The 12,485-nt window shown below is 41.2% G+C and overlaps 1 protein-coding gene across 14 annotated transcripts in view; it reads left to right on the forward strand.

The window, feature by feature from the left end:
- Stxbp5l (syntaxin binding protein 5L) overlaps positions 1-8,235 on the forward strand; it is a 231,324-nt gene extending 223,089 nt beyond the window's left edge. For all 14 annotated transcript variants that reach the window (XM_041672858.1, XM_041672860.1, XM_041672866.1 and 11 more), the window contains one exon: positions 103-8,235. In XM_041672858.1, coding sequence (XP_041528792.1) covers positions 103-144 — 42 coding nt within the window. In that variant the 3' untranslated portion in view covers positions 145-8,235. The remainder of the gene's footprint in view (positions 1-102) is intronic.
- Positions 8,236-12,485: the final 4,250 nt, after the last annotated feature.

The following is a 12,485-nucleotide window of genomic DNA, read 5'->3' on the forward strand; positions in this document are numbered from 1 at the left end:
ACATTCTGAAACTTAACTACATTTCCATGATTAACTCAGTGTTGATTTGCTGACCAGAGTTTTAAAGATGACATCTTTACATTGCTGTTTTTCTCTTTCCAGTTAATGCTGAAATACAAGGATAAGAAATGGTACCAGTTCTAACCGTCAAAAGAAGTTGTGACTGCTTTGAGAATCCATTATTCAGGGAAACCAAATTTATTCCCAGCATCACTATTCAACTGCTAGAAACCAGTTTCTTCCACAAAATGTTCCATTATAGTCCATCCGAAATTATCACACGGAGGCGTAGCAAAGGCAAAGCCGCTGTGCACCTTGGAAGCTGCAACCCCGGTTAAAATCCCAAGATAATGGCTGAATTTGTCTTTTCCCCATGTGGAATGGATCCTATCATCTTGGCATGTAATTTGCTAAGAATTTATGTTTGGAAACTATTGGGGAGTCCTTTTGATTTGAAATTTCCTGTACAAACAAAAGCATTAATGCACTTAATGAAAAAAATCTTTGCATGATAAATTAACATCTTAAGAGGAAAAGAAACCAAAGCATGTTCTATCAGAAGAAAAAGGATTTATGGTGAACTCCTCTTCTGATTGGGCCACACCCGACAATTTAAAAATCTGCATTAGAAGATAACCCTGCATTTCAAGTGGACCTGCCATACCCATCCAAACAGGAATCCAAACAAACCCAGAGTTTTTTCTCATCTGAAACCTTCCTTAGTATATTAGGACACTACTGAGTTCTCCTAAGCAAGAATCTGACTAACGTTTTCCTCCCTCCACAGCATCGCACATCATCCACAGCTCTCCTTAACCAAGGCTGGCCAGGATAGTGAAGGACTCCCAGCACTCTTAACTCCTGTGTCTGTCACCTTCAGGATGAGTTCCTGCTTTTAGTCATCAACCGAGCAGGGTTGATTCACCTCAAAGCATTTTTTCAGCCTGGTGTATAGTCTCCAGAGGAGTTGGCGATAAGTTTGCAGAAACTAGACTATAGGAATAAGGCAGTTAGTTATGAGAACTGATTTCACAAAGAGTGGAATTTCACATACCCCAATTTCAGTTTCCAAAGCGATATATTTTTAAAGCACCATTTGTATCCTTATCTGCCAGTTACACAGTATATTACTGTTCAAACCCAATAGGGTCTACAATCCCAAGGTGCTTATGCAGCCTGACATTCACAGACCAAACTGGTCCTTCTCATCGATGTGATTCAGTAAAACCTCAGTTAATGTTTTAGGAAAGAGATTCTGAGTTATTACATTTCTGATTGATAAGGGCTTTTATTAGAAAATTCTTTGGGGTGCAATGTTTATTAAAGGAACCTTTATGAAACCTAGTGCTATTTTAGCTATGTTGGCCATAGTCATCATTATGAATAACACAAACCCATAGATAATTTAACTAATTAGATTGACAAATTGTCACAGGAATATGTTAGTAAATACCAAACACCTTTTTAAAATCTCTCAAAAGTAAAGGTCAGCTCTAGCATGATAAAATAATCTGTTCCAACTCAGCAGAGGAGCGCTACACAGAAAATAATGGCAACTCTTACTACTCGCTCTATTGAACATGCTTGGAAGTCAGAACATAGGACTCACCTGACAACGTGTTGCTCCTTTTTACAACCTTAAATTATGTGGTTGAGAGCCGGGCGCACGCCTTTAATCCCAGCACTCGGGAGGCAGAGGCAGACGGATCTCTGTGAGTTCGAGACCAGCCTGGTCTACAAGAGCTAGTTCCAGGACAGGCTCCAAAACCACAGAGAAACCCTGTCTCGAAAAACCAAAAAAAAAAAAAAAAAAAAAAAAAAAAAATGTGGTTGATTTGTTTACTGGCTCTTGGTGATTTGATGCCTTGCTGGGTTGCATTGGTGTTTAAAACATAACCATTTCTTCCAACTTCACAGACAAAATTGCCATTTTTATTGGTTTTATATTTTTTGTTTTGAAGTGGTGCTTTCTTTAAATTTTTCTTTGCAATCTTGAAAAGAGAGCAGAGGTGGTTAAAAGAGCTCGAAAATACACACTAGAGTAGCATTTCTTAGAATCCTTGAATTCTTTTCTTAAAAAACATCTCTCCCTAAGTCTACCTTCTGCTATAGTATTAGCATAAAAGAACTTGTCTTGGAAATACAGAAAATACACACATTTATGCAGTAAAAATATTAATGGAATTTAAGGTCAGGACCTGGAAAACATTGGCAGCCAAAATGTAACACACAATTTATACTATCTGTTTTAAGAACCCAAGTTTCTGATTTTTCTGGATACTTTAACATTTCTACATTATAAAATGATCTAAAAGAATAAAATACTTCTTTTGTTTTGAAATAGTGAAATTCAACCCAATGTAGCATTGAATTCAATGACTATCTCTGAAACTCCCAGGAATATTTAACTTGCTTTAGCGATACAGCTCAGGGGAGAGTGCTTGCCCACCATGTTCAAACTCTGGGTTCAATCCTCAACAACACACATACAAATTCACTTGTTCTATAGCAAGAGTTCTCGATAGCAGCATCGTTAGTGCAAGTTTTTGTCTAGCATATTATGGGATGTTAACAGTGCCCTTGACTTCTGCCCTCTAGATGCCATTAGAGACCTGCTAGTAATAACAGTAAAAAGAAAAAAAAAAGGATAAAATTGCTTCCAGTTGAGAGCTACTATTTTACATCATTTAAAGAGAAAGACTGTGAAATACATAATGTATGTTTTTTTTACAGAAAATAGCATGCAACAAGAGCACATTCTCTTAGAAAGAGAATTCCACCCAAAATTATATGTGTGATTCATACAATAGAGCTCAATTTTGAAGAATCAGTGAACTAACAATTACAGACTACTTCAAAGCACACAGAGAATATATCAAAAAGGGACATCCACAGTGTTTGATAGACATGCTTAAAATTCTGACTTCAACAAATAAATCAAAAAGTTTATAAATAGAGATCATTTGGAGTAGGTGCTTCTGCCATGCTTAAAAAGAACACGTTTTCATGAATGTTTAAAGCTTAGACGTGCTTACAAAATTGTTTGCCAAACCCTTTCTTCATATAAGAGTAATTTATCCCTCAAATCAATGATTAGCAGAATCTAAATTAATGAGGTTTTACTGTATCAAAATTATTTTTATAATTCAAAGAGATAGCAATAACAATAATTTAACCATGGATGTGATTTTTCTTTTTCAACTTTTCTGTTCTGTTGCATTAACCTTCACACACACGCACACACATCACCACCACCACCACCACCACCACCACCACCATTTTGCCATCATGGTTATCTTAGGGAAATGAGTAGTGTTATACATTTAATCTTCTGCATTTTCTCATCTCTCTTCTGTCTTGGATCACATGGAAAACTATCCCCAGAAACTTTAATAGTGCTGCAGAAGGTGGCCCTGAGTCTTGGTTACCATCTAATTACATTGTGTCTACGAAGCAACATCCGAAGACAAGGCTTGCAGAGCACCATCTGCACAAGGTGACTTTACTTCCGATCTTTCCTCAACAGAAAAGCCCTTAGTGTTCCAGCAGAAAATGGACCTTTCATTCTATTCACCAATGATGTAATAGAAGATGTACGTGTTTCCCTGGTTCTCACAGTAACGTAAGCAATGATCCTGTTATGAAGCCATCCACTTGTCCCGGAGTTTGGGTGGAGGGTGATCTCACTTATTTCAATCCCCTGAAAAAGTTGTGTGTCTGACTTTGCTTCTATACTTCCCTGAGTCCCCGACTTAGCACTCAGTCACCATGGGGGCCATTGTATGTCGTATGAGCAAAGCTTCAGTGACAAACTGAGACGATGTCCAGCAACTCCATCCTAGAAACATTTCTCAAGTCTTTTGGAATTGATTCTCTATAAAATCTAGGTCTCTAACCTTAAAAAGTTTAAAGAGATTTTAAAAAATGAGGTTCCCTTTTATATGACCCACCAATACCATTTTAAAGGTATCATTTACCCATTATTTGTGCCAGTTTGAAAAAACAAAAGGTAAGATTAGGCCCGAGATTGGTTGAAGACTAAGGTGGGTTCTTTGAGATACTTGGCTCGCAGGCATTTGGGTAGAGTAATATGATGAAGCTAGCTGGACAGGAGAACTACTAGGATATTTGTCCTACAAGCATCCCTGACCACACGGGTTCACAGAGGGCAGTGACAAAGAAAGCCAGCATGTCAGATACAGTCTTGCTCTCTGTGTGTTAGGAAAAATACCAGCTTCACAGCTTCTTCACCTCCTGTCACTCAGCCTCATCTTAGGTGGTAGCATTGTGTATGCACACTAATCAGAGAGCCTGAGAAAACTGTCACCAACATAGGTTGAGCATTGTCTCTCATATGAGAGATTCTAGGAAGCATGGCTGATAAATCGTTTAGTATTCCTATCTACAGACCACGTAGCCCTGGATGTAAGAACTAAATAAGGTCTCATGTAGACACTGAGAAGGTGCAGCGTGAGGGGGTGGTGTCGGGAAGGCCATGAGAGTCTTGAGGGAAGTGAGGTTTTGATTCGACCACAGCACAGGCAAAGGCCTATGTTTGTATCTTTGGTTTGTATTTTTTTTTTAAGTATAGCTTTGGCTGTACATAACAATCTCTTGAGATTTTTTAATTCCCAATGATTTAAAAATGTCTTAGACTTGGAACAGAACATCAGTATTTTTGAGAGCCCTAAAAGCGGGTCTATGTCCAGCCAAAGTTGCTAAGCGCTGCTCTGTGACCAACTAAGAAAGATTCTTGCCTTCCTGGGCTGATATTTTAGCCCCTTCTAAGGGTTCGGGAAAGGCAGAATGTAAGAGACACAGCCTTGTCTTGATTGGCATTTATTCTGTGCCTCTCACAGAACAAAAGTGAGTGCACATTTCTAGCCAGGCAGCGCCACTAATTCTTTGTATATCTAGAATATTATTCTCTGTGACTTGATCCTTAGTTATTTTAAGTCAACATTGTAAGTTTTGACTGTCTTTTACATAAGATACAAGAAATATCACCATAAGTTCAGCAGTATATAAAGCTAAGTGGTAAAAATCCTCAGTATCTGGACAATGAAAATTCTCAAAATAATCACAAAGTCCATCAGCTCCAAGTTTATTACGCACCCATCTTCTGGAGCAGACATGGTGAATGGCCCCTGCTCAGCTGTGGGTATCTTACTGGACCTGATCTCAGCAAACAGGGAGGATTGTTTGATTGTTGTCTCAACAGCCAGGGCCGCTTGGGAATGTGAGTGAAAGGAAAGTCACCTTCTGAACACCAGGGCCCTGAAAAAGTGTTCACACCCCCAGAAAGGACTGGTCCAGCCAGGGGAAGGCAGCCAATGGAAGGCAAGGACACACAGAAACTGTTCTGACCGCTCTCCCCTTGTGCCACTCCCCCTCCTGTCTTGGCCCACCCTTCTCAACTGCAAAGCCAGAAGATACACTAGGTGGTGGTTTTGGATAGTTGTACACAGGTTCAAAATCCCTAATAACCTATAATTTTTAGTACTTAATTATGTGATGTTTTATTCTAGGAAATAAGAGACAGACAACACCATTGATGTATCTTTCTTTCATCTTCAGAATTTTTGCATCTTTTCAAAAAAATGACAAATTACTATTTTTCTGTTGCATTCAGCAATTGTGACTATACCTAAAATTCTTGTAGTCTGTAGAGAGATCAATAAAATTGTATATGTTTGTACATAGATGCTCTCTTATGTCATGATGTCATAACTGTTCATTTTTGCCAAGATTAAACGTATAGAGGTAAAGCCCTCATTTGCAAACTGTGAACTATGGTTTTACCAAGAATGAATGTTTTTAAAAGACACGGAGGGGATGGAAAAACATATTTATTTGAGCAAAAGAGGAAACAAAATCCAAGTTTCTGAAATGTATAAATTCTATTACAGTTAATTGATTGAAAGGGTTAGAAACATCCATTCAAAATTTCTATCAAATTGGAGACATGTTAAAAATTTTAGTGAAAATTTTCATTTTAGCGAAAATTTAAAGGTAATTTGCAAGGCTATTGACTGAATTGTACTTGTGATGGAAGGAAAGTTGAAGGAAATTTACTAATAGTACCCATAAGACACTGCTGTGGCCCAGGGCTTAGAGACTCTTTAGGCCTTGACTTCCTTTTTCAGCTCAAGCAGAAAAACAAATTTGTTGTGAGTTTATACTACCATCTAGTGGTCATGGTCGGCATTCTCAGATGAAAGCGTCTGAGCCATTTGGCTTTTGCCAGCTTCGTTAATTCCCCCCTGGTGTTTTCTTTAGATTCTACCGGAGGCCTAAGCCAGCCAACCTTACCCTTCCACCTTCTAATTAGCTTAGGGAAATCCATTCTTCACCACAAGCTTTCTCCTACAGTTGGATCTGTATAACATTGAAAAAATCACAGCTAGCCCTAGGCTACAAAATAATTTTGAGTAAAAGGACAAATATCTAATCTCAATTTTAGATTTTCCCCAGGAGGACCAGTTCATCTCATCTTTAATACAGCGACTCAAGCCCACAGCCCTGCATTTAACACTCTCTTTTGCTTCCTTCCCCCCCTCCTTCCCCCATCCTTCCTTCAGTCACCCCTCCTCCCTGCAATCCCTTCCTTTCCTGCCATTGGCTCTAGTGGAAGGGCGACCACAGACTGGAGCAGGTGAGCAGCAGAGGGGCCTCCCACACAGGCTCATCTCGCTGGAGCGGGTGAGAGGAGCAGTCACCTCACAGAAAATCAGAGCTGGGGTGAGGAGGTGGCAGGTGAGACTTAGGTGGACAGTGACCTGGGGTTTGAGGTGGTCTTTGGAGCGGGCAGAAGACAACCCCTTTGGCTCAGCAGCGTGGCTCAAACAAGGAACTGAGCATTTCAATAAATTCACTGAGGATATAGGAGCCAAGCTTCTCACTTATGGAAACTGAGGAAGGGTATACAATTAAAAGAGAAAATCAGAAAAGTTATAAAGTTTGGTTTGTATAGGTAACTGAAGTTCATAATTTTCATATTTCAGAATGGGTAAAGGAGAGCATTTTTACCACCAAGAACGGTAGTCGAGGGATGATCAGCACAAACAGCCTGGTCTTGTCATCCCATAAAGCATAAAGGCACAAAACTGTCAAAGTATTCCCTATCAACATGTAATTACTATTTCTCAATTAAAAATAATAAAACTTCTTAAAGAAGCATAGGACAAACCTGGCCATGTCAATTCGAATTGGAGTTACCAGCATGCACTTCACATTTGTGCATATCTATATAATTGTATCTATATAAATAGTTATATACATAGACACACATAAGTGTGCATAGATACTGAGGTGTGTGCATGTTGTACATAATATTTCCTAATTCCGGACACTGAAAAGACTAGAAAGATGCACAAGTAGTGCTGGATTTTGATTTCCAAATTTTCTTCCCCTCTGAATGAGCTGGAGGATCTTGACTTCAAGTCTGGTATATACTCTGTATCAGAAAATAAAGTATTCAAAGAAAGATGGCTACAAGTCAGAAAGCGTAAGAGACAGCTTGAATGAGTGTGCACAGGTCAAGTGAGGGCTACTTTAACCATGAAACAAACATAATAATTGAATACAACAGGAACCCATGGATTCATACTGAGATAAATGAATATGAAGGAGAGAAAGTTATTCCCTACAATATCATGCCGGCCATTAAATGTAAATGGAGTTTGAAAATTGCTGTTAGATAATTTATTCTAATATGTTGGGAAATATCAGTCAGTGCTCAAACTAATGGGGCCAAGGAGGATGTCCGTATAGGATGATTTACATTATCTCCCAGTGTCTTCAGAAAATTGTCTAATGTTTAAAAACTTACATTCAAAAACATGGCAGATACCATATTTGTTACGGAGGGATCAGAGTCCTCCTACCAGTAATGGGACAAACCCTTGCCATGTACTGAGCAGAGCACAGCAGCCCTGCCAGAACACAGACACCGGGGCTAGCCCCGTGGAAGCATTAGACAGAGAGAAGTGACGTTCTAGAAACGGTTGCCGCGTAAGAACAATCCGATGTGACGAAAGACAAGGAAAGACGAATGTTTCAGATCTAGGAGGAAGAAACCATGACCACTGCATGCAATCCATGATCTGAGACATCGTACCCTAAATGTCACGACATAAATGGAGCAATTATCAAAATTCGAGTGTGGTTTTCCCACTTGACTACAAGTCTTTGTACCATTCTTGAAACTTTTATTTAGATTTGAGCTTATTTCAAAATAAAATTATAGAAATAAAAATATTTTCAATTTTGTTGTATTATTTGCAATTCAGTAGTATTACCTTGTATATTTCAGAGCAAATGGATTCCTGTTTATGGCTGAAAGACAGGACCTTGGGAGTTGTTTGGGAATCCAGTCACTGAAATAATTTAATTTTTTTTCATTGTCATTGTGCTTCTGCCTCTGTTGCTAGGAGTGAAGCCACCACCGTGCTACTGTTATCTTAATGGCTGCAGTTCTGACTAGGAGGACATGGAGTTTTAGTTTGTCCTAAACTGCCACTCTAGTGGGGCTGAACACCTTCATATGATTGTTGCTATTTGGATGGAATCTTGGGGGAACTTCCTGGTCATTCCGTTGGCACCTTTATTGGTAGAGTGGATTGGTTTCTAGCTTCTCTATTGGAGTTCTTTCACTCTTCCAGACTTCAGCCCTCTGTAGGCGATGCTGTGTGCTATTTCTCTGATTTGAAGCCACCCCTCCCAGACGAGGGCGGAAGGCTTGGAACACTTAGGGAGTGAATAGAATTTCCAGCCTCAGGAAGCTCCTGAAAGCTGGGAGACTCCTCCCGGAGGCCAAGGGTTGAGAAGCTGGAACAGTTGCTAAGGAGAAGGTGTGTAAACCGGTTGAGCCACCTGCAGGTTGTTCAGGGTACTCCAGGGTTTGGGCTTCCGTGGTCACTGTCCTGGACTTTCCACGAGGCGACTGCCTCAGTCTTTCAAGCTGCTGTAAGTGACCCCTACTGATCAGTAAGCTGGACTTGGGCACAGCCATTCCTCTGTGTGTGCCACCAGCGCCCTATCTGGGGTAAATCGATGTTTGTTCACCAGACAGTCAACAGTGCGTGTTGTGGTGCTTTGAATGCACATTTCCCCTAGAGTCTCAGCTACTACTCTAGAACCGTCCATGTGTGGCACCATGCTCCCATCCACAATGACAGTGGGCTAAACCTTTGAAACTGTGAGCAAGGCCCCAATTAAATGCTTTTGCCTTGGTTGTGGTGTCTTTGCACAGCAATGGAATAGTGACTAAGACAATGTGTCTAACTGGGAAAGATTTTCTACCAGTCTGTGATCTATGTCTTTGCTAACTGTGTGCATCGCTGTGGAGAAGGTTTTGTATCCTGTGCTGTCCTCCTTGTTGTGTGTAGACAGTGACTGGACTCCTCTTCATAAAATACTTGCCTGCACCTACAGCTTGAAATATTTCCTCTTTTTCCTTTAACAATATCAGAGTTTCAGATCTTACATTAAGGTCTTTGATTTTAAATTGCCACCTTTTCCCATTTATTTATTCTATGTGTATGAGTGTTTTGCCTGTGTGTGCATGTGTGTGTGTATCTGCATGCCTATGGATAGTTGAGAGGCACCATGTAGGTGCTGGGAACTGATCCTGTGTCCTCTGCAAGAAACTCAAGTGCTCTTAATGACTGAACCATCTCTCCAACCCCAAGAAATGACTTTTAATACAGGATGAGAATATGGGGTTTAATTTCATTCTTCTGCATGTAGACATCCAATTTTCCAGCACCATTTGTTGAAGAGGCTGGTTTTTTGTTTGTTTGTTTCTCCAATGTATAGTTTTTCCACCTTCATTGATCTTCTTATACTAAGACTTGGTTGGGCTGGGGAGATGGCTCAGTGGTTAACAGCACAGGCTGCTCTTCCAAAGGTCCTGAGTTCAATCTCAGCAAGCACATGGTGGCTCACAACCATCTGTAATGAGATCTAGTGTCCTCTTCTGTCATGCAGACACACATGCAGGCAGAACACTGCATGTAATAAATAAATCTTTAAAAAAAAGACTTGGCCCATATCATTAATACATTATCATTTTATAGCTGCTGAGAAGAATGTGCTTCCTCCAGTGTTTGGTAAGCGTGTTCTGTATATCTATTAGGTCCATGTGACATAGAATGTCATTGAACTCAGATATCTGTTTTTGTCAGCTGATGTGTCGATTGATAAGAGTAACGTGCTGGAGTCACCCACCGTTACTGTGTTAGGGTTGATCTGCATCTTTGCATCTTGTTATATTTGTTTTATGAAATTAGTTGTAACTGTTGTCTTGTACTTATGGCTGAAGGATTAGCTCACTTAACTTGCTTGAACTGCCTTAATAGTCATGAATTCTTTTGACCTGTTTTTATTGTAGAAAGTTTCTCTTCTATGACAGTTAATTCTTCTTGGTATAGTGGCCTTGTCTGGTGGTTGTGGTCATTCAGAGTTTAAGTCATTTCCAAGCCCTTCTGGATTTTACAATTTCTGTTGAGGAGTCAGCTGAGAGTCAGATGGGCCTGCCTGTCTGTGTGACATGGTGCTCTGCCTGTCTGTGTGACATGGTGTTCTGCCTGTCTGTCTGTGTGACATGGTGCTCTGCCTGTCTGTCTGTGTGACATGGTGCTCTGCCTGCCTGTCTGTGTGACATGGTGCTCTGCCTGTCTGTCTGTGTGACATGGTGCTCTGCCTGTCTGTGTGACATGGTGCTCTGCCTGCCTGTCTGTGTGACATGGTGCTCTGCCTGTCTGTCTGTGTGACATGGTGCTCTGCCTGTCTGTGTGACATGGTGCTCTGCCTGTCTGTCTGTGTGACATGGTGCTCTGCCTGTCTGTGTGACATGGTGCTCTGCCTGTCTGTCTGTGTGACATGGTGCTCTGCCTGCCTGCCTGTCTGTGTGACATGGTGCTCTGCCTGCCTGTCTGTCTGTGTGACATGGTACTCTGCCTGCCTGTCTGTCTGTGTGACATGGTGCTCTGCCTGCCTGTCTGTCTGTGTGACATGGTGCTCTGCCTGTCTGTCTGTGTGACATGGTGCTCTGCCTGCCTGTCTGTGTGACATGGTGCTCTGCCTGTCTGTCTGTGTGACATGGTGCTCTGCCTGTCTGTCTGTGTGACATGGTGCTCTGCCTGTCTGTCTGTGTGACATGGTGCTCTGCCTGTCTGTGTGATGTGCTGCTTCTCTCTCGCAGCTTCCCATGTCTTTCCTTTGTCCTGAATACTTATTGCTGTGACTATAATGCAGTATGGATTACTTCCTGGTCTTGCCTGTTAGCTGCCTGTCCCTCTGTACCTTGATAGATGTCTTTTGCCCTAGATTTTGTTATTGAACAGGTTTTCTCTCATGGGCTGGAGAGATGGGTCAGTGATTAAGATCTCTTCAAGAGGGTCCTAGTTGGATCCTCGGCACCCATTTTGGGTGACTCACAACCACCTATAACGTCAGTTCCAGAGCAATCCCAAATCTCTGGCCTCTGAGCACACCCGCTGTCACGTGCACATGCCCACATAAGACAGAGACGTATTAATAATTAAAAATAATGAAATTCAATCTTTTTAGAAAGATAAAAGGTAAAAGATCTTTTTAGAAAGATAAAATCCTCCTCTTTCTAATCCCACAATTTATGTGTTCTTTTCTTGATGTCCCAAATGTTTTACATTGATAAAGTATCCTAATCACAGTGGGTGCGATTTCTCTGCTTGACTTCAAGTTCTAATATTCTGTCCCCATCTTAATCCAGCCTGTTGGTACGAGTTCCCATGGATCTTATTTGACTTATTGAAATCTCCATTTCCAGTATTTCAGGGTTTTTTCCTCAGTGTTTTGCTTTACTGAAGTTTTCTCTCATATCCTGTGTTGACTCCCTCACTTCATGTGGGAAGGACATTCGACATGCTCTGATCCCAAAGGACAACTGAATGAAGCCCTGCACTAATGTGACTCAAGGGGAAGGAGGTCCATCACAAGCTGGCGGTGGAACTTGGCAGTGGGGTTCACATGTTGCCACCCTCACAGGCATGAAACATGCAGGCGTGGAGTGTTCGTGGATTTTCCTCCATGATTTAAGAGAACCACTGAGACCAGGCAGCATATGGCAGGGTGGTCTCTACATGAAGGTCCTTGGAAGGCTGGACACTTGAGAGGCCATTACATAAAGGTGTTGGAAGTGAAGCCTGTGTTACAGTAGACACCCCAAGATTTTGGAATGCCCAAGCCGCGGGGTATCTGCATACAGGGAATGAAATCAGCCCAAGAGAAAAGTGTGTGCCAGGCAACAAAGCTGGAAGGGTGGAACTATGCAGGCCCTTTAACAGGACATGAGCAGCAGGATCTGTTAGAACGGCTGGGTTCTGGTCTTGCTCACTGTACTTCCTCTCTGTGTCCTTTGGAATGGTAATGGGTCATCCATGCCACTGTGTGCTGCAAGCATGTAATCGACTTTTTTTGTAAGGGGTTACCAATTAAGAGAT

Source organism: Microtus oregoni, unplaced genomic scaffold (genome assembly GCF_018167655.1).
Source record: "Microtus oregoni isolate MIOR12 unplaced genomic scaffold, Mior012 000023F_ref0000262, whole genome shotgun sequence".
NCBI classification, from domain to species: domain Eukaryota; kingdom Metazoa; phylum Chordata; class Mammalia; order Rodentia; family Cricetidae; genus Microtus; species Microtus oregoni.